The 27918-nt window shown below is 44.1% G+C and overlaps 1 protein-coding gene across 1 annotated transcript in view; it reads right to left on the bottom strand.

Moving 5' to 3' along the window:
• CDC5L (cell division cycle 5 like) overlaps positions 1–27918 on the bottom strand; it is a 472644-nt gene that overhangs the window by 194653 nt on the left and 250073 nt on the right. The window contains exon 9 of the mRNA XM_069605787.1: positions 3427–3575. Coding sequence (XP_069461888.1) covers positions 3427–3575 — 149 coding nt within the window. The remainder of the gene's footprint in view (positions 1–3426; positions 3576–27918) is intronic.

Below are 27918 nucleotides of genomic sequence, written 5' to 3'. Positions count from 1 at the left end.
AACGACTGTAGCAAGGACTGAAGCGTGGACAGAATTTCCAACGACAAAACAGATTGAGGATTGAGAAGAGGGGCAGATCCCGGTATACCGGATCCCCTCGTCGACGATTTGTCAGCCACTCGTAGCGCTAGGTCTGCTGGGCCAGCTATTCTCTCGCTCTCATCCTCCGAGGACAGCTACACAGCCTGTTCTTGCAGTAAAGTATCCGGGGGGGATCGGATCAAAAACCTCAGGCCTCCAGGCCTCCTGTAGAACCCCCGTCGACGAGGCCATCGTCGTCGCCGTTGTCGGTGGGACGGTGGATGCCACCGGCGTTAGTGGCAGGGTGGAGGTCGATGACTGGACCACCGTCGTCGACGGTGACTTAGCAGGTGGTTTAGGCGGTCCCGCTTTTTCCCCACTTTGCCTGCTTTTACTCGACTCGTGGTCGATGATGATCGCCCGAGGAGGATTTCGGCCTTTCTTTTTCATGCTTTTTTGATGAAGATGATTTTATTGACGAGGAGTCTCTAGTTGAGTGACTCCCAGATGACTCTTTTTCCGTCGGTCGGGATTTCTTCGCCGGTGGTTCCGACGAGGTAGAGTGGCGTGATGTTTTCGCCGATTGTGTGGAGCCTACCTCCGAAGGGGGGTATGCCCCCGCTCCATCATTCAGCCATGCCACCAGCCGTCGACTCCGGTCTTTGACGGTTTTTTGAGAAAACCCTTTGCATATGTCGCAGTTATCAGCCGAATGATGAGGGTGGAGGCAATATATACAATCCATATGTCCGTCCCCCTCGTAAACCTTTTTCAAGCCGCACGTCGCGCATGGACAGAAGAGCGCTTTTCCTGACATGGAGGGCATTTTCTCTAACTCCAACTCCAGGTATACAACCTTGTACAAAATAGTAAGACAACGCGAGGAGATCCCACTACTTTGGAGACGGTTGAAATCTGAAGGGGAGCATGCGTAGGCGGGTCCTAAAAGGACGTAGATAGGACACAAAAGTGTTGGAAGTTTTCCTATAGGAAAAGGCTATATATGTGTACCGAGGGGTCCCAGTCTGACGACGGGGAATATTCTAAGCATGTGAATCCATGAAAGATCCAATGCTGGAGAAATTAATAATTGTTTTATCAAGAAACCCAGTGTGTAAGTGCCTGCTTGAATACTTGTCACTGTGAACCTCCGTGCAACTCCCCTACAGCTCACATTGACCCCTCTTGAAATGAGCCTGGCTACTCATCCACACTACCAACCTGTGTAGTACAGCCTTATACCAAAGGTTGGGTTACTACTGCCAAGAGGTCAGGGTTGTTGTAGTGCACCCTAAGAGTACTGCATACAATCTTGCCTAACACAGATGCTTGTCTTCCACAAACACATTTCATAGCCCGCATTTGGTGCAGGGGTTGAAGAGGGACCTTCCCTCCTTCTCCTCAGTCATGGTCGGAGGGCGCGAAGTAGGCCCGATGGCCTTCTATAATCGACGATCTTCGCCCTCGAGGGGCAATGAAATTCACAAACAACGGACCCCCGCTGTCAGCAGATGAAGAAAGCACACAGGCTCTTTTGGAACAAAAATAGAACCTTCTTCCATCAAAAACACACAACAAACATAGCTCGCTTAGCAATCCCGAGGACTCCCAACACTGAAGCGTGCAGTAAAAGTCTAAAGATGGCTGCCAGAGGAGAGGCTTATAGAGAGGACAGTCATTGGATGGGGGCAGTATGATCCAGAGGATAGTGATTGGTTTAAAGGAAAAATACAGTTTGTAAGTGAAACTTCTTTTCTTTTACCGAGGATTCCCAGCCTGACGAAAGGGAATATTCATGAGCATGTGAATCCATGCCAGACCCCATGCTGGAGAACCAAACAACACCTACAGGTAGTGTCCCTCCTCATATGCCATTCCTCCCTATCTGTACTCTAATACAATAGTTTCAGTTTATAGGTGTTGAAAGCAACACCTAATACCCCAAACTAAAAAGGAGATACAAAATTGTATTAGTGCATCGATGGCTACATTGGGATACTGGAAATTACAGCGGCCATCGGTCTAATGTCTAAAAGCAGAGTAGGATGATCAAATCACCCTTCAGTCATTATGGCGTGCCTGAAATGTACCCTAGTCCTAGGAAAGGAATCTTCCCTTGAGCCAATTTCTTTATTGCGCCATCAATGCAAGCCCTAGCACTCTCCTTAAACAGGACACACTATCCTAACCCTTCATGGTGCTCCTCACCCTAGAAAGCGCTGTTGCACCGACTAATTGAAGGAGATACATGAGGGCAACACTCACCCTGTTCCTACATGCAATGAGGTAATTTTCAGACAAAATATTCACAATGAGTGCATTTGACAGTCTTAATTTTAACACAAAACAATTAAATGTTTGCAGTTGTGGGAAGTCGTGCCCCCCCCCCCGACTGCACACTTTTGTCAGATTGTGCAGATTGGAAATTTGAATTAATGTTGTGGATATAGTAATTGGTTTTATGTGTAAACTATGTGCTCTCGCAAAATTTAATCTTGTGTACTCCAAAAAAAAAAAAAATAAAAAAAAAAGACAAATAGTGGGAGTATTACAAATTGCTGAGAGAGTGATATTTATATTCTTAAATGTTTTAGTATAAGACACTTGGGCCAACATACATACTTCAGACATACTTCACGGAGGGCAAATAAATTGTCTGAATCTGCGACCTCCAGTCCCACGTGAACTGTTTGACAGAAGTGTGCAGTCGGGGGGTACGGCTTCCCACAACTGCAAACTTTTAATTGTTTTGTGTTAAAATTAAGACTGTGTCAAATGCAATCATTGTGAATATTTTGTCTGAAAATTACCTCATTGCATGTAGGAACAGGGTGAGTGTTGCCCTCTTGTATCTCCTTCAATTAGTCGGTGCAACAGTGCTTTCTAGGGTGAGAAGCACCATGAAGGGTTAGGATAGTGGGTCCCGTTTAAGGAGAGTGCTAGGGCTTGCATTGATGGCGCAATAAAGAAATTGGCTCAAGAGAAGCTTCCTTTCTGATTTCTATTTTGTGTGTTATAGATATATTGAGAAAACAAAGGATACAATACCCGTTTTTAGAGGTAATGTGTATAAAAAAAATTCCCTGTGTGTTTTATGCCCTAGTCCTAGGAGCCACATGTGTTACCAAAGAACCAAATACTAAAAAAAGAGTTGCAGTTGAAAGGGAACATCCATAGCGGTCCTCCAGGTCACAAAAAGTAGTGAGACTCAAAATCAAAATCAAAGGTTTAGAGGTCCCATAAAATGGGATAGCAGGAACCCCGAACATTGTACTCCTGCCCCAACAATGTTAAATTAAGATGTTTATTAGAAGTTGACAGAATAACATACAGCAATGAGGTAAAGTAATGTTCATTTCAGAAAACAAAGTACAATTCACTTAAGTTTAAATGTGTTGTCCGTACCTGAATGGTGTAGAAAGAACTGTGTTTGGAGTCTGAACCACTTGTCTCTGTGGAGTCACCCCTGAGAAGTCACTCTCATGCAGTGGAGTATTGAGACCACCTTTCAGAGGAGTATCAACATTCGTAAGGGCCATCAGGTTCTGTGCTTCCTGTTGACAGAAAACAAAGCTATGAAGGCAAGGCACACCTGCTGATGCAATATTGAACAAAAGTGTGTGCAACTGTTAGATCTGATGACAAATGTAGAAATAGAACAATATTCAGGAGATAAGATGGAGCGTTTTGCATTGGTTGAAAGTTGCTACCTTAAACATAAGGGTGATTCAAATGTGAACATGCTTAAATTAATTCATTCTGTGATTGCAAACTATTTCAAGTAACATTTGAAAACTGATAATTAACACATTTTGGTTCGACATTGTAAAATGGAAATATTTTAAGAAAGCCATTAAAACTGACAGCATTGCTGAAAATGGTAAATCAATATCTTAATATAGACAGAAATAGCAAGTAAACAGTAGGATAAATACAAGGAACACTTACGGAGCACCGGCAGTACTTTTGTTGAACACTACTTTCGCGAGAGACATTTTCTTTCAATACGTTTTCCTGGAGCACTACCCCACTGAGGAGAACCACCATTCTGAAAGCATTATGGCAAGCTCCAAGAGGGGGTCGGGGGAATTAGCTATTCTCCACAAAATGACCTTAAATCCACCTTAGCTGGCATGGCAGACAGAGGCCATCCTGCCCTGCTGATGCTTCTGGACCTCTCTGCGGCCTTCGATTTGGTGGACGACTCTCTACCGGTGACAAGACTTGGGGAGGTCGCCCATTGCTCTACCCAAGCTGCTAGTTGGAAAGCATCCTTCTTGGGACCTAGGACTGTCCAGGTTTCGGCTGGGGATGCGCATTCGGCTGCCATCATCTAAACATGTGGTGTCCCACAGGGGTCTGGTTTAGCCCCGATTTTGTTCAACATCTATATTCGGCCTCTGCTAGATCTACTAGATGCACTAGGTCTTTCGTATACCAACTACGCCGACCACACTCAGGTGGTCCTGGAGCACAGTGGTCATTATGAGCAGTACCTATGTGCCATAAACATCTACAGTGCCATCCAGGCTTGGATGGCATGCAATTCTCTTGCATTTAATTGCAAGAAGACAACTCATGATTATCTCTACAAATTGCCGCCGGACTACTCCAACTTTCTCATTGCGGGTAACATCATTGCAGTTTCTAGGAAAGTCAAGACCCCGAGGGTGGTCCTTGATGAGGAACTATCCATGAAGCCACATGTGTCTTAAATTCGTTCCACATGTGGTCTCATTACCAGATGCATAAATACATTTGCCCTTTCCTCACCACAGAGAACTGTGCTTTGCTCGCCTCTGCTCTTGTTAACTTTAGAGATTAGACTACTGTTAACAGCTTGTTGGCAGGAACCACAGCGCTCAACATTCGAGCATTGCAGGTCACCCAGAACAATGCTGTTCGTGCTACTTTGGGACTATCTCAGTGCGGACATATCTCTGTTGCCAGGAGAGCATTACACTGGCTGCCGATCAAGCATAAGGTCTTGACTTTTGCCTTCAAGTTCCATTCTAAAATCTTTCCGGTCCATCTCTTGCATCTTGACGATCCATCTCAAAGGAAGGAACCTTTGTTCCTCTACGGCTCCCACTTTTGTCCAGCCTAGATTCAGGCTGGATCGTCTCGGAGGGACCTGTTTTGATGTGCAGGCCCCCCTACTTTGGAATTCGCTCCCTGCTTCTATGCGTCAGATGGCTAATCTGTCTACATTCAAGAAGGCCATCAAAACCCATCTTTTTAATCTTAACCCTAACTCTCAGATTCCTTTCATCCAATTGTCAGCAATGCTTCCGATTCTTGAGTTCCCTCACCTTTTGTGGTTTGTCTGGTCCATTTAACGTGCGCTCTGAGGCCTATGGGTGTGTTGGCGCTTTATAAAAATTGAGAAATAAACAAATAAATATTATGCCCAAGATCACATGCAGTACCAGATACACGCACCAACAGCAAACGCAGCAGATCCCGCTGCAAATACAATCGCCACAAGGGCGACCACAGCAAGTGCCAATGAAAATGCAACAAGTACAGATGCAACAACCACAGTATGCTCCGATGCAACAAGCACCAGTGCCACAATGGAAGCCAATACAGAAGCCCACACCTGGGATAGGGAATGTGACCGCAGTGGGAGGGAATCCTTTTACAGGGATGAATATATACCCACAATAGGAGAGCCAACAGAGTAACTTGATGTACGATACGAGGCAAGACATTTTCGTTCCTAGTAGAGACAGGAGCAACTCGTTCCTGTGTTTGAGAGGAGAAAGTACCCAATTTCTGTGATTGCCATGAATGTGCAAGGATTCTCTGGGGCTACGAGTTTGGTTCCTTTTACTGACGAATTACCACTTTCCATAGCAGAACATGACGTGTCTATGCCACTATTGTATTCTCAGCAGACACCAGTTAATATATTAGGACGCGTCTTGATGACAAAAGTAAACATGACTATATCTTTCACTGACAAAGGGATAGTGTTCTCCACTCCAGGCATACACTACATAAATGTAAGAATTCATATTAGCATTTACAGGCCAAAAAGCATTGAGAGAGGTTCCTTTAGACCCAGAAGTATATTTGTATGGAGTAAATATTTTGTTAACATGGCTTCCTAGGCTGGTAGGTAAATTGTTGAGAATACCCGACAAATTTTTGTTTAGGCCAAAATTCCTATGGATGACTAGGAAGGACAGGTCCTCCCCTTAGAACGAGAAACAGCAGTGGTAAGAGAGGAATGGGTGGTTGTTCATGGGACAGATGAGAGGAGAGCAGTAACAGCTCTTGATGAAGGATACAGACTAACAGACTTCACAGATACAATTATTCAGAGATGATTATTCAGAAGATTAAATTAGTATTTTTCATAAGTCTCACTTATTGGATTAAAGTTAAGAATAGGGAGATGCCACAGAGAATGGCATTGGTGTAAAAGAAACCGTCATTTTTCCAGGAGGATTTAGAAAAGGTGCCAAGCATCATATGGACCAGTAGTCCATATGAGTGGGTCTATTAAGTGGAGCAGGAGCAGTTAAAATAAAACTCCAACCAGGAGTAATTTTGCCATAAGCAAAACAGTATCCCATGTCCAGAGAAGCAGATTAAGGTATATTTGAAACCATTTCCGCATTAATACAGCAGGGAATATTGGTGCCATCTCCAAGTAACACGGCTGTGTACCCGGTGAAGAAACAGGATGGCCATTGAGATGTATGCAGGATCTACGTCCTCTAAACAATATTGTTGTAGCAGAGTTTCTGCTAGTACCAAATCCAGCTACAATATTATGTAACATCCCATCTAAAGCCAAATATTTTAGTCATAGAATAAAAAACGCTATCTTTTCAATTCCCCTTCATGAAGACTCGCAAGATTTGACTTTTTAATATAGAAACCAGTGTGGGAAACATACAAGATTACCTCAGGGTTACTGCGAGTCCCAATCAATCTTTAATAGGGTTCTTCAGATGGACCTAGGTAACGTACAACTTGAGAGCACAATAATTCAGTACATAGATGACAGTGTGCAGTGAGACAGAGGAAAGATGTAGAGAAGCTGCAGTTCAACTAATGACAGTACTAGCAGAGAAAGGGTACAAGGTGACAAAGAAATTACAATATGGCCAGGAAGAGGTCCTGTACGTAGGACAGTTATTCTCTTGAGAAGAGAAAGGTGACACCTGAGAGAGCAGATCATGAAATCTTCAACACCTGAGACAGTGCGGGAAATCCAACAATTTCCTAGGCCTATGTAATTATTGGAGACCCTGGGTTTTTGATTACAGTACATATATTCAACCACTTTTAAAAAGGATGGAAGGAAGCACAGATCGGTAAAAGTAAAATAACATTGACAGATGAGATGACTGAAGGATTCGAAGAATTAAAAGGGGCGATCTGTACAGCCCCTGTGTTAGTAATTCCAGACTACAACGAGGAGTTCTACTTATTCTCACATTCAAATGGAGAACTGATGACAGCATTACTCACACAGAAAATGACATTAGGACATGAACATAAACCATTAGCCTACTATAGTGGGATGTTAGACCCAGTAATGAAAGGGCATTACCCTTGCGAACAAGCTTTAGCTGCTGCTGCTTTCGTGATTTAAAAAGCTGCAAGTATTACAAGGGGGTATTCAATGACGTTATTTGTCGAGCACTCCTTATTTGCCATTTTGGAGAAACCCAAAAGCACATTGACTAAACAAAGAGCATCAGGGTACGAAGTGATTATTTAGAATCCGGCGATCAAAATTGTTAGATGTAGAGTAGTGAATTCAGCGACATTTATAGCAGAGCCAGTAGGGAAGGACAAATATATACATGATGGCACAACCTATACCGAGTTCTATGACGATATTCCCAATGTTACAGAAAATGCTCTCGTAGGTGGGGGGGAGCATTCTATTCATTGATGGTTCTTCAAAAATGTATCAAACAGGAGAAAGACATTCTGGATCAGCAGTAGTGAAGTTAAATCATGATGGTGTATTTGAAGTAGTAACAATTTTTATTGATTTAGTTGAAATTATCAACTTTTCAATAAATAAACTTTCCAATAGACATTTAAAAAAATAATAACTTCTGATATGTAGAACATTATATACATCTTCAGTCATTTTATACAACACGGAGAAACACTGACATACATAACAATAAAACCACAATGTTTACATAAAAGTGTTCCATTCCAAACAGCATAAACCAAATGAAAGAACACAGTAAAACAAACTAAAAAATGTTCAAAACTCACACCCTTGTTAGAACCTTCTTAAAACACAAACTGGATTTGTGATTATTCGACGGAATCCAATTGCAAGGAAAGCAATAAATTAACAGTTGCAATCTGAAGTCCCAATGAAGAAGATCCAAAAATGATAGCCCAACATTCACTTGGATCACACAAGGAAAATGTAGTGCAATACTTGTTAAAATGCAGTTGTCTTCTAGTACATAACAAAGGACATTGCGAAATAAGATGTTCCAAGGTTTCAGAAATTCCTGAAATTTGACAAAAACGACAAACATTTTGTTCAGGGAAAAGAAGTTTTCGTGTACACAAAAGATCTTTGGTTTGCCATATATGAAAGCGAAATCGCAGAATTGATTGTCTATACTGTGAAGATGGAGCTTTAGACAAATATTTTTGCACGATTCCTCCTGATTTTCGCGGAAATAGTTGACTAATTGCATGCCTATATGTGAGGCATTTCTGTTGATTATCAATCCAAGACATTTGAAAAAAAAATAATTGTTTTGCTTTGTCAGGATTTTCTATTAGAAGATCGATTTTAACATCTGCATGTGCCAAGATCTTATAAGCTGAAAGCTGCCATTATCGGAGAAATAAATGTTCCGTACTGAACATTGAATTTGAAAAAATCTTGAGAAAAGTGTCTGTATGAGTTGGTATAAGGCACTTTCTCAAAAAAGTACATTGTTTCCAATTATAAATGGCAGACAACGAAGTAATGCCCAGTTTGTATCGTAACCACGAGATTGGTATACATTGAGGGAGATGTAACACATTCCGCCAAGATTTGGCTTCCCACTTGTCAAAAATGACAGAGGTAATTAGGGACAATGTTTCTAATCCATATAGTATGTGTTACCCTCACCTGGTTCCCACGGGGGCGTCGACCGGAACTGGGCCGCTGTTTCCACCAGCGTGACGTGTAGCGCCGAGATGACTGACTGGACTGGCCCGCTCAGCCTAGTTTGTCTGGCTCGCAAGAATATTCTTCTGCAAAGGAGAAGAGGAATTAACCACCCGTGGAATTGAGTGTCAACCCACCTTCTCCACTCCCGTTGTCTTCCCACAGATCACTCTTGATGTCCCCTCCTTAGTCTCACCTGATGGTTTGGAAGGATGAGCTCTCCATCCTGCGTCGACTGCAGGGGCGCGTTGATGACCAGTTACTTCACTCGCGTAGAGGAATTGGTGAGTTCCAGTATTGACTCTAAGGTCCAATTGTTCATAAGAGTTACAATGTCTGATCTTCACTCTGTCCGATTCCTTGCAGGTTGCCGATTAATCCACTCGAAGATTTCCAAATGCACTCGGTAAGATTCAGGTAAGTCTATTGTGGTTTTCCCCTTAGGGGCCGGGTACGGCGATGAAGCAGAGTTGACTGCGCCGACCCGAGATGAGGTGAGTACCTCCCGTGGTAAATCTGGTAAGTCCTTGGGGGTAGCTTGTATAGCCTTAGAGAGTCCCCTTGCTCACCTTGCTGTCTTTGTCTCCTTAGGTGTCGGAGGGCGGCCGCGAGATTGAGAGAGCGTGATGGAATGCTGAAGTACCGCCAAGCAGGTGAGTTCAGCGCGGCGCCGTAGGAATGCAAAGCAATGCTTCAAAGACTTCTGTCTTTCAGTTCCGTGGCGAAATGGATCAGGATTCAGGTAAGGATTAAAGTTAAAACTCCTGTTCTAACCTTTATCCTTCTTTTCTTCTTGTTTCAGGAGTCCCAGGACTGAAGCGGGCGTGGCTGAAGACTGGAGCTGCTGAAAACACGGTGAGCGTTACGCTGCAGCAAGCAGAATAACGCGAAGCACATGTGGCTGTCCGGGCGTGGTTTAAATAGCCTTGGAAGAAGATACAGGTAAGTATTCTTCCACAGCCCCACCCAAGTAACAATATAGTCCCTTCAGTAAAATAGTCCCTCCTAAGCCTCATTTGGCTTGAGTCTTCATGCAGCATGGTCTGCCTCAGGTGAGTATGCAGCATGGTCTGCTTCAGGTAAATTATCAATAATGAGCCTGGCGCCATAGGCGCCAGGACTGCACCCAAACAGCCCCTAACCGGGGTTTTTGGGCATGCTCCAAGTGGCATAATGCCTGCTTCTGGGGCTTCTGGGCCTGGTCTGGTCTTCCGGGGGCAGGCATCATGACAGTATGACTGGAATGACTTTCCTTTTCCAGAATGTTACTGCCGGAGTTAGTGAAAATTTGCCATACTTAGCAAGAAGGATACGAGCCTGAGAGATGGCTGTTAAGAGTTTGAAATTGATCTGATTTATGTGTTTTGTAGAGTTTGTTACAGCTTCAAAAATAACCCCCAATTATGTATACGCAGGAACAATGGACAACTTTACATTGTCAATTAACCAATGCATCACAGTGTGGTGACCACGATTGGGATTGTACATCACCACTTGGGTCTTGGTTGTGTTAACTTTCAGTTCATTCTCAGCTATTTAAGTGTCTAGGATAGATCATTTTTGTAAACCTCCAGGTGTCTTAGAGACTAGCACAATATCAACTACATAAAGAAGGGCTTTTACAGGAATGCCATTGATTCTTGGCGAATCAGACATTATGGTTTTGAACTTGAATTTAATATCTTGGATGTAATAATTAAAAATGGCAGATGCCATAAGCAAACTTGTTTAAGGCCGCGCGATGTAGCAATAGGTCTTGATTATAGACTATTAAGAGCGAGTCTGATTTGTACAGATGTACACAAATGAAAATGATATATTATGTCACAAAGGGTGGGCGGACATTTGTCTCTAACAAGTTTTGTTATGAGTTTGACCCTAGAAATTGAGTCGAATGCTGAATGCAAATCTACAAAAGCAAAGTAGATTTGCTGTTTTTGTCAGTGACATTATAATTTTAATGCATTAAGAAAGAACAAGTTAATGGCTGTGCTCATTCCGGCCACAAAACCCCGATTGGCATGGATCTCGATGTTGATGAAGTCCATGCTGAAAACTCGAAGTAAAAATTTGGCAACATTTTTTTCCAGGAGTGTCAAGAAGCGCAATGGGTCTGTAATTCTTTGGAGATGACCGGTCACCCTTTTTAAAAATAGGCACAATGATGAACGTGTGCCATGAAGATGGTAAACTTTTTGTATTTAATATATGTTGAGATAGACGATACAAAATGTGCGCCCATTGCTCCGGATTGTGCTTTAACATGATGTTACTTAAGCCATCCGGGCCAGCAGCTCTCGAATTTTTGGCCAATTTGATGTAATATATGATGGTATCAATATCGCAGTCTAGAACCCACGTGGACTCAGTCTGCATATTACATGAAAATATATTGATTGCGGGATCGGCATACAGATTGGAGAAACATGAAACCCATTGATCTTCTTGTACTCCATTTGCCTGAGACTCCAGTTGATTTGAGCAATTTTTGTGATTGATAAGTTGCCAAACGTCTGCAGAACTTTTAGAGGCCAGAGTGTTGAGCATAACCTCCCTATCATGCTGAAAGAGAATGGATCTGTGTGCACAAACCCAGTTCAAATATCTAGTTTTGGCCTGTCTAACCGCATCAAAGCGAGAGCTAGAAGAAGAGGAAAGTAGTAATTTACGTTCCTTTCTATAGCTTGCTCTCTTGTTGTGCAGCTAGATATCAAAAGAGCGCGAAACAGGCTTCGACTTCATGATTATGATGTTATTTTGACATTTTTGAGGAAGATGAGTATATTTCATCTTCGCCTTATTGTACGGCAAGCCAGCGAAAGAATGCTTGAGGTCACAGTTTGTTAGGAGTCCAAGAGAAACAAATTTTAGTCTGATTAATCTTTAAAGGTTGACAAAACCATTGTCTGTGTGTATGAGTGGACAAACCCACTCTTGAAAAACCTAAAGACAGAAATTTGTGATCACTATGTATTTGAGGGGTTATGATTAAGTAGTCGATGTCTCGAAACAAATTAGGATCAGCATAAATGTAGTCAATTGTACTGGCACTTCTGTCCCTGTGCCAAGTAGTAGCCGCTGGTAAATCTCCAGTCACAGCCCCGTTAACTGAAATTACGATCAGACATAAAGGCAGACCATGTCAAAGCATCTTGAGCAGCAGCGTCATTTCTAAGATTGAGGCAATCGATGTTAAGGTCACCGACTAGTAAAATGGCTGTGATGTCTGGTGACAGAGCAACTAACTCTAGCATGTCTGAGAGCTCTCTAAAGAATATATGATTTGGTACTGTTGGCGGATTTCGGTAGATGTTAAATAGAGCAATATTACCACCACAACCAACTAGTTTGACCAGTTGGATGAAAATGTCGAATGTACGCCAAGGTTCGATGGAAAGTTTGATGTTAATCTAGCTGCCACCAATAAGCCTGACATAGGTCGACCCTCATCTCCTCTCGTAGCAGGGACTAGAGAGATGGAATAATTGTCCAAAACAGGCGGGGAGGTGAACCATGTTTCCTGAAAAACTAGAATATCATAGGGATGTGGGAACAGATCAATTGATTTCTGAAGATGTGCATGTCCTCTGGTGTTCCAACTACCTAGGGTCACAAAGTGCTTCTCATATATGGTTTGTGGTTACGAGATGTTGATGGGACGTCTGGTTGAGGGATAGGTTTGTGTTTTTTTCAATACATTTTTCAGACCCAGTTAGAGAATGATTGGTGGGCACAAACAATGACTGAAATCGATCGGGATCTTGAGAAATGAGAAATCCCATATCAAAAATTGATAACTTTGCGTCCCATATCGTTTTTGCAACTATTGCCAGAAGACACATTTTCAAGCATATCAACATCATTGAGTATATTCAGAATGCATTGTCTATTAAGATAATACAGAGGGAATTTACCTCCTCTGCATTTCATTATAAGTGAATGACCATCGGGGACGGATTTCTGTGTGGACTGAGACGATGGTTTGCAAGTAGCGTTACTCGGAATGGTGATTTACGAAACGTGGGACAACTAGAAACGTGAAGAAGACTGTGTGGCCATTTTTGACGATTCAAGCATACTCTATGCCCATGGAGAAGAGTTAAAGTTGACGTCTGTGTTAGAGGGAAGATGACGCGTTGGTACAAAGGGCATTGAGCTTTGTGTTTGGACATCACGTTTCGGCTCAGTGTCAGTGATGTCTGAGGGTGCTTGTGTGTCAAGAAAAGCTTCTACTAAGGACTTTATCTGTGATGCTATAATATCAGATTTGGAAGGGTCCTTGAGAGCCATCTTGTTTGATTTTGGTTGACACCCGTCCATTGAAAGAGCCCAGGAGGGGCATGACTGCTCAACCCTAGTGGCAATGTTGTCTCAGTGAGTGGGGGTGAATGTAAAACCAATGTTGAAGACCTAGAATGAAGAAGATCATTAGCCATCCTTCTCATTGGGTCTCGAGGTGCGTAATCAGAGTTTGGCCCACCAGAGGTGAGAGATACAGAGCTTTTTGCAGACAAGTACTCGTCAATAGTAGATTTAATAAAAGCAATGTTAGAGATGGTAGCAGACGAGTTCTCAGATGTACAAGGAGGAGCTGTGCAAACTGGAACAATCAAGGAGATCGGCTCGTGTGTAGAAGAGATAATAGGCTTCAACAAGGGCTGAACGGATGGATTTCCCAAAGCCTTGACAAGTTTATTTAAAGGAGAATAATGTAAGCTATGGATTGAAGATTCTGCCGCATTCTCAACGGAGATCTCTTGTGACATCAAGGGAATATTTTTGGTGGTATTGATCACATGGGATGAAGCAGTAGAAATTGTTTTAAAAAAAAGGAGGCAATAGAGTTTTTAGGAATCTTTGGAACAGACATATTTTTAGATTTCTTAATCAGTGATTGGCAAGACACTGGCTTCTTTTTCTTTTGTCTTTTTGAACAACTGGCGAAAAGTCAGGACATGGTAATTGGGGCTGACTTGAAGATGCCAACGTAGGAACACCTTCACTCACCTTATTCACAGACTCTTGAGGCAGAACCTCTTGATCAATAGATATGCTCACCCACGAGGTGTCGCCTGTGAGGGGATCAAGGCACTGCACCTCGTTCACCATGGGCCAAATAATGTCAACAATGGTCGGCACCGTCGGATAAATAACCGACTGTTCAATGGAGGGACGTGAAGCCATGGGAGGCGCAAGTTCTGTAACAGGGAGTGAGTTTTTTAAAGAAATAATCCATTCATGTATGGAATCAATCTGATAAGACTGTTTGGAAGTAGTTTCTTCCAAATCGTTAATCGTTCAAATAATTTGAACATACTCTGGTATTCAGAACAGCAAGAGTGATTTCGAGCATTCTGGGAAGTGTTGCAGTCAGAGCCGTTCGAGGGGCGTCTTGGCGCATGAACGCAGAGTGGGATGTACATATTGCGAGATGTCCTCAGAGGCACTACTTATTGATGAGAGATCGTGTTGTTGTTCATCAATTTGTGCACTAGAAATGGATATGGGAGATGTGCATTGTCCCGCATGAATAGAAATATCATCATTATGAGAATCATCAGATTCACGAATAAGGGGAACATTTGGAGGAAGGCATATTGAAGGTTCGGTAACAATCATAATCCTAATGCCATCTGCTGCAAGCAGTGTGGAGTCGGAAAGCAGTTGGGGCATAGGAGCTACATTGTGCGCAGCAGAACAATTGCGATGTTCAAATGCGCGAAATGGAGCATGCGAGGAGCCCAATGAGCTACCGAGCGATGTAAGAATAGTATTGAATGAGTGCTCATTGGAAACATTTGCACTTGCATGACTACACCTTTGGTAAGAGACATTTGAAGTGTGCTTATTGTTAAGATTAAGTAAGGTTGTATTCAAGACGGGCGTTCTACGCAATGCTTGCATGTTACTTGTGACTGGCTGCCATTTTAGATGAAATAGCAGCGTGATCGGGCATACCCGTTTTTAATGAATGCAGGTGATTAAACATGACAAACTAATATAAAAATAAAAGTTGTGAAATATGCACAACTTTACAACCACTACTTTAGCAAGACCGGAGTAAGAGCACCGGCTGCGCCAGGCGAAGCGGTACTTGGTTCAAGGTACTTCGCTCAGGGTGCGCGGGCGAGCACGTTTTTAAACGCAAGCAATCAAGTGCAGCCCTCTAAGGGGCGTTACTTAGCACTTAGAAAAGTTTGCACTGTGAACAAAAACAAACATAAAACAGGAGTCCTTGTGCAGCACGATGACAATTGTGGAACATAGACTGCAGCAGGCAGGCACACTCCAGTACCTCAGGCGATCACTGCAGCCTCACAAAACAAATCCAAGTCAAATCCACAGCATGAAAAGCGTCTGAGGGGGCAAAGCGGTACCTGGTTCAAGGTACTTAGCTCAGGGTGCGCAAAGTAAACAATTGCAAGATTGCCTTCACACTGCTCAGCACAGGCTGCAGAATTAGTGGCACTTATCGCTGCATTTCAGAGATATGAGGAAGTGCGAAGTCAACCGTTCTCGCAGGGTTGCCATGTTGAAAAAGGAGGGGTTTCCTCCGCACAGACGGCACACCAGTGCAACATGCGTCTCTACTGGACAAGCTTATTGTAAAGTACTGAAGCTCCCTTTGGCTATTGCAGCGGTGAAATGCGCAACCCATAATAAAAGGGCAGACATTTCTCGCAGTAACGAAGCCACAGACGTTGAAGCCAAAAGAGCAGCATGTTTTACCAAAATGTCTAATTTTGAAGTAGAAGATGTTAGGTAAATGTCAGAAAGCTGCATGTTGATGAAGGAAGGTTTTAATATGTTATCCATTGTACAGTTAATGGATTTGCAAGGTCGAGCCCCACAGGAAGAACAAGATTTATGGAAGAGACGGGGGCATTAGTTATTCCCCCACCGAGGCGTTACGGAAACAGGATAGCACTGAAAAGCCAGTTATGCCTCTAGCACTATTGAAAGTTGTGTTGGATCAGCTTCACTATCCTCTGCATACAACCACAGCAAATATTTCTATGATTGCAGAAGACTGGTTTTCACCAAATGTATTAGGAACAGGTTGCACAGTTAATTTGTGAACTGCATTGTTTGCCAGAAGTTCACAGCAGTGTATACCTTGCGAACAGTGAACGGAGCAATACCCATACCCAATGGTCCTTTTTTCAGCTGTTAGGCAAGACTGTATGCAGTATCCTTTGGTTTCATTACAACAACCCTGACCTCCTGGCAATAGAAACCCAACCTTTGGTATAAGTCTGCACTACACAGGTTGGTAGCGTGCGGAGCAGCCAGGCTCATCTCAAGAGGGTTCCATGTGAGCAGTATGGGAGTTACACAGATCCACAGTGACAAGTATTCAAATAAACTCTTACACACAAGGTTTCTTGAGTAAACCATTAATGTATTTACCAGTCAGTTATAGTAAGCCTTCTTCAGAAGGGAGCAATATAAAACCACACACAAATATACTCCGGAAATACACACTCTTCGTGATCTAAATCAGCAAATACCCATTTGGGATGTCACACAGGCACTACCTACACCCTCAGGTGACTTCAATTAATGTTGTTGGCATTAATATATCACTGTTGCATTTAGAATATTCTTGGGAGTAGTGTTAAAGAGAAGAGTTCAGAATAAAACAAGTATTCACACAGTTATTCTTGAGTAGGTAAGTACTTTCAAAACAACCCCCCAATGCAAAGATAGTTAACGCTTTCCTGGAAGGAAGGCAAAACACATAAGCAGAAGAGAGAAGAGTCATTCAGAGAGCCAGGCCAGCCACAGTTAAGTTAGCAAAAGTCAAGGTGAACTGAAGCTCTTCTTGCAGGTAAGTAGAAAGTCTCTGCCAATGTTTAAAAAGTCTTGGCAGAATAGAAGAAAATCAAAGTAGGGCCACAAGCCAATTAGGCTTGTGAAGTAAAGAAGCTGCAATCAACTCTAAACATGCAACCAAGCAAGTCTCCAATGAGGACAAGTGGCTACACAACAAGAGGTACGTTCTCTTAGACTTTACAGTACCTTTAGGTTGAAGAAAGAGTGCAGCAGAGGACTTCTGTTCCTGTGCAGCTCTGCAGATCTCACTGTTCCTGGGCCTCAGTCGTGAGGACACGAGGGAGGACTTCTGGGGACTCCTGCACTGCAATGGGACGGTCACCACTCGCAGCCAGCAATCTTCAAAATCAGTGGCTGTTCGGTGTTTCAGCTGCTCGAATCTACCGCAAATAGCAACACTGCGGTTCCTGGCTATCGAGATGGGCTTTTATTGCTTCTGGGGTCCTGCACTCTCTTGAGGGGTCTCAGGCTCAGCCAGTCCTGCTTCCTAGGAGTCTGGAGGATCTTGCTGGAGCTCTTGGCCATCTTAAAAGCAATGCACAAAAACTGGTGTTCCTCTCCCTGGCTATCCGGTTCCAGCGGTGACTGCAGTGGATACTCGTCCAGCTTTGAGAGCATGTCCAGGTGGCTTACTTTGGAGTTGATTGGTTCCACCAACTCAAAGGGAGAAGTCGTCCTTGTAGGGGCTTCTGTCGATACAAATCCTGCCAAAGGCAAAAAGAACAAAAGGACCAAACCTGGTTTGGCTTGCAGAATAAATCGCAAGAAGGACCATTCCACAAAGAAATGGCGAAAAAAAGAAGACTAGGGCCACTTTGACAAAAATGGCACCCTTGGGTGCTTTAGTCCAGCTGCGAAAGCAGCCCGCAGCAAAATCCCATAATGGCAGTAAAAAGTAAACCACTGCCACCAGCCATTCAGTGAGGAAAGGGTAACATACAAATGTTTCATGCGCAGCTAGACAAAGGGGATACTAAGTAACCCCTCCAGAACACTATTGTAAGATAGTGTGTGCGGGGTCTAGAAAGTTACAAAAGTAAGTAAAGTCAATTTCACTTTAATGCTCTGGGAAACAGTACTTTATCCCAGAGAAGGTATTTAAACCTTTGGGAAACCTGAAAGACTTCCCTGAGTCACTCCACTGAAGGTGCTGTGTGACAATGTAAAAGATGATGCCTATGGCGTTTGTCAGACTACACAACCAAAAGAAACAGTACAAAATCACATTAAAATACATGAGAGAGTGGGAAAAAGGGCCTCACTCTCCCCAGGTTTAAAAAAATCAAGTCCTCAAAAATCCAGCAAAGTTGCTGGTGGTCTCTAATGTAGAGGGAATTAGCACATTTCTGAGAATTCTCCCTAACATCAGCATCTAAGTATAGATTATTTGGATATGTTCCAAGTATGTAATGGCTACAGAAAGTTAGAGGCAGTATTTCCCTTTTCCAGATGAATTGAGGCAGGTCCATTTATGCACCCCGATGCTAGATGTGCTGCCAAGTTTCTCATATGTGAGGTGTTTCCTAGATGGGCCGCATTTGTAAATTAATTGTTCGAACAGATAACTCTTCTATCAGGCATAAAACACATGTTTTCAGCCGTGTATCACCCACAGGCCAATGGTTTTGTGAGAGTCTAAATGGACTCCTTACAGACAGGATTACTAAAATCAAGATAACTGAAGAAGGGATGGCTTCATTGCCTACCACTTGCTCTGTTTGCCCTGAGAAATTAGCCTAGATCAGATCACCACAGACTCCTCATGAGTTGGTGACTGGACGCCGCATGAGAGTACCCCTTGCTCCTCCCACTGGAATAACTGATGACCATAGTGTAGCGAAAACATTAGGGGTTGAAATGTATGATTATTTAACAAATATGATTGCTAATGTTTCTTTTATTTCTCAACAGGTCAAAAATCAGAGGGAAGGGTCGAAGAAGATTGATGAAGACAAACAGTTGATCCCACTGATTTGCTAAAGCAACCTAGTTTGTACCCAGGCGAACCAGTGCTTGTACAGAGCTTTGCCCGCACTTGGAATAAGCCCTATTTGAGGGACTGTACCTAGTAGAGGGGGTGGGGGTCACTCCTGCAGTAAAAACACAAAGGGAGAAGAGCCTGGCTACATTTGAATGACAAAGCTCTACAAAGGAGAGACACTGAGACCCGTCGTCCACCCACTGACAGTGAAGCAAGAGAAGAAGTTCCACGCATACAGATGAGATCGGCTACCAAGAGCCAAAACAAAGAACAGGAAACAAAAACAATTTGAACTATTGCGATTCTCAAGTTTGAAGGCAAATAAGTAAATGGACTTTGCAGTACTTCAAGAACTATTCCAGTCAGGTTAAAGAGAGAATGTGTTAAACAACAAATAACACTAGGATTGCAAGGCACATTATGTTGCCCGTTCGGTTATACACATTTCTGCATGCTGTTTTCATATACATACTTTGATCTTACCCAGCTTTTATAAGGCGACACGTCAATATTGTCACATTTTTGGAAAATCCTAAAAACAGTCCTATTTGCAGGATCATCATTCCAATCATAACACTTGGTTATAAAATTGCGGTTTATTAAAGTAACGGAAACTGAACGATTGAATTAAAAGAGAATGGGAATCTTCCATTATATAAGATCCACATTTCAAGTAAGAATACCACCTACTGTACATATCATTCGACACATGCTTGTAACATTTCGTCAAATGATGTTTTATAATGCAGATGGAGGGGTTAGCAAATGAGACATCTATTTCTATTCCTAACAAAAGCACAAGTGATATTTTCCCTGATATTTCCAAACACATTATCAGACAAGAGAGATGCTGGGGAAGATAATGACGATATAAACTCATATCTTGATAATTCGGCCCATGTAAAGAACATGTAGTATGTAAGGAACTCATGGTGGCAACAGTAAAGAGACAAGTGATCACAATTCAAGGGTGTTTATTTAAACAAAATGCAGGTTGGAAAAACGTCTAACTTAAATCTAACATGGGAGCAAGGTTCGACCATCAAATGAAAAATAAGGCAGTCCTTGTGGCGTCCTATCAAAGTAAAAGGCCTATACTAAAATAAACCTATTGGCAAATCCTTAGAACTAATTATAGAAATTATTAGCGGGCGCCCCGACCTCACCTTCATCGGCACACGTTCCCAACCACCCTCTCCATCACACCGACCACCTCTAGAAGGCCTACCCCTTCCCTGAGCTTGGCGCATCTTGCCCCTTCACAAACCAGCACCTCAACATCCTTCCCTGCAGCCTCTTCTCGCACACTCTTCAGCACAGAAGTAGACGACACCACTCGTGGGTTGCGGACCTGCAGAAGATGTAGATGTCCGACAGTCATCCTGCGCAGGCAAAAAAAGGGTGGTCTGTACACAGAGATCTGGGGCAGGCTCCTGGACCTGACATAGCTACATGTTTATTCTTTGTCTAGCTTTTGTTTGTAATGAATTGTAAATATTTCAATAAAAATGTTAATACAAAAAAAAAACTCTGCATGCACCACCTACCCTGCACCTCTCAATCCACATTGCCGCTCCGAAACCCGCTACCATGACCTGTCACCCCTGCCTCCCACCTTGAAGATGGCACCCCTTCCATCTCCTCCAATCCTCATCCTCAACCCCCTTTCCAGTCCCCTGTGCACCTATCCGTAACACCTAGCCGGACAACTCTTTACGACCCACCACCTCTCGCCACACCTCACCCCTCCAAGCCTTTCGCTACCAACCGAACCGCCAATCCCACGCCACTACAAAGTCGAAGAACTCTGACCACCCGCCCTCTGTTCCTGTTCCCCAACCACCCGTCCCTCTATGCACCCTTTACAGCATCCCCCTCCCCGATGACTTCCGTCTGTCCTATTGCACTGCCCTATCCAAATGACCCTACCTCCACATCACCAACCTACTGCGACCCAGACTGTTAGCGAGAATTCTCAAAAATGTGCCAATTCCATTCACCTTAGAGACCCCCAGCAACATTGCTGGATTTTGAGGACTTTCTTTTTTTACCTGGAGAGAGTGTGAGCCTTTTTCCCCACTCTCTCATGTTTGATATGTGTTTTACCCTTGTGTTTTCTTTGGTTATGGAGTCTAACCAAATCCATAGGCATCATTGTTAGGGAGAATTCTCTGTTTAGGCTGAATTTCCTAACCTAGTGAATCCCCCAGCAGCTTTGCTGGATTTCTGGAGTTTGTTTTTTCCATCCTGCCAAGAGTGAGACTCTTTCTCCCACTCTTGGACATGAATGTGGTTAATTCCTTTGAATGTCAATGTGTTCTATGGGCTATGGGGTCTTTTATTCCATAGGGTCTCATTTGTTTTACTATGTGTGTTACACTGCACCCTCCGTGCCGTAACACTGGGGCGTCCTAGAGGATCCCCCACCATAGACTCCATGCCCTGGGACTGACTACTGTCTCCCAGGGCATGTAAAGTCACCATTGGCTTTACTAGACTTAAATTTACTAACAGAACTAGTACAAACCATCCTATTGTGGATGTACTAGTAGGGGTAATTCGATTACTCCTGGGTCTGTTATTCGAGGGGGCACTGTCCCGTCCCCCCTCATCGAGTTTTGGCTGGTGGCAGTGGAAACTACTCGTTATATTCGTCCCCGAATATAACTATGGGATTCTTCCCATTGTTGGAGGTTAATACTCTTTCTCGTTAATCTCTAACATACCACCGGTTTATTTATCTTAAATAAATCTATCGGTTGGTATTTTCTACCAGAACTCGGTTTTTAAAATGGCGTCTGTGTTCGTCTCTGACTCCTAAACCAAAGGTTGAGCCCTTTGTTCCACTTTTGGCGGGCTTCTGCACAGAGGCCCTCCAAAGTGGTGCCATTCTGCCTGGGTACCACAGGGAGTGTGGTATGGGGTTTAGGCACCCTGGACTGAGTTGCCTTGCCAACTCAAGTCGCACTCTGGTGTGATTGGCCCAAGTGGTGAGCCACCCCGCTCACCACTTAGCGTGTTTTGATTGACAGCTAGGCTGAATGAATGGGGGTTTTCTGCATAAAAGAGGGCTTTTGGGACTGGATCTGGAGAAGTCGCCACAGGACCTAAGAATCCGACGAGGGTAAAGCTGAGCCGACCTGCAACGACGACACCTCCGGTGGAGCCCTGCTGAACCGACTCACCACTTCCCAACGACAGAGGAGATCTCCCGGCTGGAGAGTCTTCTTCCCCTGACTGGTGGTAACAACCAGTCCCCTTTGCTTTTTCTTCGCTTCCAGGGTGTAGTGGTCGAATTGCCCGTGCTGAGCACCCCGGCAACCGGATAGCCACTAACCCGTACCGCGACCAAAAGGTGGTGCCTTGTGACGGAGCACTCCGCGGCTGTTCTCTTCCCTGGTGGTGCAACGATCTTCAACTTTCCTTCGACGACGAGCATATCTCTTCTCTTGGCAAAGCCCCGACTTGCATCCACCACCAGGAACAACTGCCCCCCGCCGGAGCTGTCTCTCCACATACAAGGTACTGTGTCCGCCTGGCTTCCATTGTGTCGGTTAGTGTGAGGCGTCTTAATCCTCGCCTCTCCATTGGGTCGCCTCCAAGCCTTCTTAACTTTCTGTTCTGAACTGATTCAATCTTTCTATAACAATTTGCGACAAAGACTCGAAGTGCATTTCTACTGTGATACTTTTTGGGACATATCGCCTTGCCTCTCTCCGAGTGGGCCTGGCCTCTGAACTTTGCGATCTACAGCAGACCCTGCCTTACTTGCCTTGCATTTGTTCGTAAAAGTGTTGGTACCAAGTTGATTTCATACCGTGACTTTTCTCTCCCGTCCTAACGAATATTAGAGTGCCATCTAGGTTAAAGCATTCACCTCGGTCTGCAAATAAGTGGTGCAGTGGAACCTAGACTTGTCGAACTATTGTTAGGGGGATTGATTTACTTATAGTAATTGTGATTGAAGTTGTCTACCGTATTAGTGCCAGTGTGTTTTCCATAGATGTGTTTTTATAGATAAATAACTATATATCTTTACACCAAAGCTCTGTTCCGTGTTTGCTTGTTCTACTGTGTGAATTGCCCTATTTTGTATACTCCACATACTGCCTAACTCTTCTTGAGGGAAGTCTGACTGCTCAGCCACAGCTACCAAGTGAATCTGTGTGGTACAGACTGCTACCGAGTGGGTTTACTGCCAAACACCTGTAGTCCTAATTCGTTTGCACTGGTCCCAGAGGGAACTGCACAGGTTTCCGCATAACAATCATCTTTTCATTTGTGTCACACTGCACCGTCAGTGCAGTGGCACAGGAAAGCCTTTCAGGCTTTCCCAAGGTTTAAATACCTTCTCTGGGATAAACTACTGTTTCCCAGAGTAAGTAAAGTGAAGTTGACTTTACTAGTCTTTTAGATTCCTAGACCCAGCACACCCTATCTTACAATGGAGTCCTGGAGGGGTTACTTAGTATCACATGTGTCTAGATACTCCTGTAGCAGTCAAATGCTACCCCTTCCTCTTAGAATGGCTGGTGGCAGTGGTTTACAACGAACTACCATGATTTTTCTTGACCGCAAACTATTTGTAGCTCCGGTAAAGTTAAATCGCAGAAGCCATGCTTTTCAAGATGGCGCCTGAGCCCCCTTTGTTTAAACAGGTCCTGGTCTTTTATCACCATTTCTTTGTGGAAAGGTCCTTCTAGAGTTTGTCTCTGCATGCCAAACCTAGTTTGGTCTTTTTGTTCATTCGCCTTTGGCGGGCTTCAGGAGTGAAGACCGCCTCTGGCGTCAGAGTGCCTCAGGTGGGCAGGAAGTGAGGGAGGTGCCCAAAAACCCCTGTGCTTAGTCTCCTAGGAGACCCAAATGCACTATGTGTGATTGGCTGGCTGACTGTCCGGCAAGGACAGCCACCCTGCTGGGTGAGTGACAGCTAGCCTGGAATAAATGGGAGGGAACTGAATAAAAGGCGACTCTCTTGGCTTGGAAGGCAGAGTCTTTAACTGGAATTCAAGAACCAAAGATGAGTTTGAAGATGACGGCTGCTGCAACTCCTGGACTGTTGGTTTGCCCGGTGAAGCTCTGCTGCAGGTCCGAATCGCCAAGTTCACCACGACAGAGAAGCCCCTGCAAGGACGACTTCTCCCTTTGAGTAGGTGGGACCGATCAACTCAACAGTAAGCCATCTGGACACCCTATCTCAGAGCTAGTTGCATTTTCCTCAGAGTGCTGCAGGAAACAGTCTAACCAGGGAGAGGGACACCTGATTGTATGCTTTACTTACGGCCACTGAAATTGAAGTTTGCCAGTTCCAAGTTTTTGACTCTTCAAGTGCAGTGCAGGAGTCCTCCAACATCCTCCCTCTTGTCCCCACGACTGAGGCCCAGGAACAGCCAGATCTGCAGGAACTGCCAGGAACAGAAGTCATCAGCTGCCTCAATTTCTTCATTGTAAGGTACTGTAAAACAAGAGAGTTCTTACCTCTCACTGCGAAAGTGCTTGAAACTTTTGCAACTCACAGGCCTAATCAGCTTGTGACCCAACATATGATTCTTCTTTCTGCAAACTACTTCTCAGAACTTGTGCAGAGACGTTTCCGTTTAACTACCAGAACTGCTTTGTCCTATCCAAGACTTTAGCCCATTGACGTTGGCCTAGCCTACTGAATTGACTTCTGGTGAACTCAAAATATCTACATGCTCTACGAATAATTGTAAACTTTTATGTTCTAATAACCTTTGCCTTTTATTCCTCTTGAAAAGTATTCTGAATGCCTACAATAAGATATTCATGTCCCCAGCACCCTTGTTACTAAAGTTAACTGCGATTCTAGGTTGTGTCTGTGGGTCATCCCAAAAGGGTCTCATCTGATTCAGAAACTTAGAGAGTGTACAGTATTGAAGTATATTTGTGTGTTTTTATATGATTGCCTCTTTCCATTGAATGTTTTATAATTGAATGGTTAATAAATTAATAAGTATTTAACCAAGAAACCTTGAGTGTAAGTTTATTTGAACACCTGTGAGTGTAGACCTGTGTAACATTACTGCTCACATATCCCCTCTTGAGATGAGCCTGGCTGCTCAACATGCTACCAAAACTGTGTAGTACAGACTTGTACCAAAGGTTGGTTTTCTTACACATGTAGTCATAATTGTGTGTAGTGTTCCCAAAGGGTACTGCATACAAACTTTGCCCAACACCGACCATCCGAGCCCCGCCAACCCCCAACAGACGGGATATCACCGTGCTCAGTACCTCACACAAAGTCACCTGACTACTCTTGAATGCCTGCTTTGGAGCCAAAAACAAACCGCATCTATGATTTCCTAACATCCGAGAACCCGATTTTATCTTCATCACGGAAACCTGGTTCTCCGACGACCTTTAGCCTATTTCTCAAGAAGCATTCCCATCTGACTACTCACTCATCACCCACAACAGACTTTCTAGAGGAGTCGGATTAGCCAACCTCCACAAACCTTGCATCTCTACTACCTCCACTGAAACACAACCCAGCACAGCTAACTGTGAATCCCTCCTAGTCAAACTCTCTCTTGCCTGCTCTGACACAGCTTCCTACTCATCTACAGGCCCACCGGTTAAGACAGACACTTCGCCAACAGCCTATGCAGCCATTCTAGTTAACCACCTGGCACTCACCCTACGGGAGACTTTAACATCTGGTTCGACCTGCCCATCAACTCAATCGAGGCACTCAACCTCACCCAGCATATCGCAGGACCCACGCATACTGCTGGCCACACCATCAATGCCATTTTCAGCTCTTCTGACCTCATCTCCACACCCAGCCCCCAACCCCTCATCTGGACAGACTACTCTGCCAGACCGTTCCCGCTCCTCACACTGCCGCAACCCCCCACATCTTCCTTTACCCCTACATCTCAGTTCAAGTGCTGGAACAAGGTCATACTACTACCGGACCTGGCAGAGTCACTGCTAAGCACCAGCTAGACCCTTACCCATGGAGCTCTGACTCCTGGCTAAACAACTCCCCAATTCCCCTAACCCCCACAAGTCTGCTCCCACTTGCAAAGAACCTACCCCCAAATGTTTCACCCCCCCACCTGAAGACACTATAAACCCATAATCGCCCCCTCGAGCGCAAATGGTGAGCTTCCAGAAACCTGCAAATCAAATCTGTACATGCCCACCACCACAGAAATTACAAATCAGAGATCCGAAAGGCCAACAAAAAAGAAAATCGCAACCCTGAATGCCTCCTCACAAACGCTCTGCAACTCCCCGTCTGAACACTTCCACAAAACAGCTCTAGACACGACGGCCACCCTCAAAGCCAAACTCGCCATCCTGTCCACCTTCTCTACAACTGCTGTACCATATTTAACCGTTTACCCACCCCTCACCGACAACCCTTCTTTCTACTCTTTCGACCCCATCTCGAGCGAGGAGTTCGTGGCACTATCCGCCAAACGACCCTCCGGCTCGCCCCTCGACCCTTGTCTCGTCTCGCTCCTCAAAGAAATCTTCACTTCCACCCATTCAGTAGAATTGGCGAGGTCCATTCTTAACAACTCCCTCACCTCTGGCAACTTCTAAAATCCTTCAAAACTGTGCATGTCAAACCTCTGCTTAAAACAGCATCTTTCGACCCCCTCCTACCAATCAACTACAGGCTGGTCTCCAACACCAGATTCCTGCCAAAACTCATTGACCGCACAGCATACTCACAGCTTAATGGTGGAGTTGAATCGAACAATCTCCTAGACCCCACGCAATCAGGCTTCCGTCCGAGCCACAAAACCTCTATCTGGGATGGCCTCAAAATCACAGCAGACTCAGAAGGATGCGCAGCACTTATTCTTCTTGACCTCTCGGCGGCGTGTAACAGCATTAACTACATGATCCTCCTTGACAGACTGCACTCCTTAGGGATATGAGATTCAACACTCAACTTGGATCGACTCATTCCTCAAAAAGAGACAGAAAATCACCCATCTACCCCCTTTTCTCTCTCCTCTGCACGGCCAGTTATTTCCATACCCGATTTATTGTTGATTGTTGTGTTTCATCTTGTTAAGTGCCTCCATGCCTCAGGGCCATTGTTTTGCGCTATATATGACAATGCATTACTTACCGTAAAAGCATTTCTGATTGTTTTATCTGCTTAGATTCACATGCTGTGCATAGGTCCGACATCCAGTGGTCACTGCGGAGTATTGCATTTTGTTTTTCGTAGTCGAAAAGGGGACTTCGACAAGGCGTGTCTGTAACACTATCCCTATAGTGACGTGCGTTGTACCCACAATCCCTCACGCGTCGAGATATTTTTTCTGCCCTGAGGGAGCCTTCTATATGTGAGTGAGTACAGAAATGAGAGATATGTAGAAAGATGTTTATGTTCCTTCCATCCACGCGGGGAGGAAGGGTGGGCGCATGTGAATCTAAGCAGATACAACCATCAGAAATGCTTTTACGGTAAGTAATGCATTGTCTTCTGATGTTTGTTAATCTGCTTAGAATCACATGCTGTGCATAAACTAGCGAGCAGTACCCGGTGTTGGCGGTGGGTTATGAGAAGGAACAGTAGAGAAAAGATGTCTTAATACTGCCTGTCCCACCTGGGAGTCAGATCTAGAGTGTGCGTCTAAACAGTAGTGTTTTGTAAAGGTGTGCACCGAACTCCAGGTTGCCGCCTTGCAGATGGACTCAAGGGGAACATTTGCAATGAAAGCTATGGATGCCCCCGTGCCTCGAGTAGAATGTGCTCTTTGGCTTGAAGGGTAGTTCTCTCTTAGCAAGAGAGAAACAGAGAGTGATGCATTGAACAATCCATCTAAATATAGTGGACTTTGAAACTGCATCTCCGTCTCTTCCTGCTGCTAACGAGACAAAGAACTGATTAGTCTTTCTCAGTGGTCTGGTTCTTTCCATGTAAAAC

This window comes from Ambystoma mexicanum, chromosome 4p (assembly GCF_040938575.1).
Source record: "Ambystoma mexicanum isolate Mex_15411 chromosome 4p, UKY_AmexF1_1, whole genome shotgun sequence".
Taxonomy (NCBI): domain Eukaryota; kingdom Metazoa; phylum Chordata; class Amphibia; order Caudata; family Ambystomatidae; genus Ambystoma; species Ambystoma mexicanum.
The sequence above is the reverse complement of the archived record's forward strand: the minus strand, read 5'-3'. Positions and strand labels throughout refer to the sequence as shown.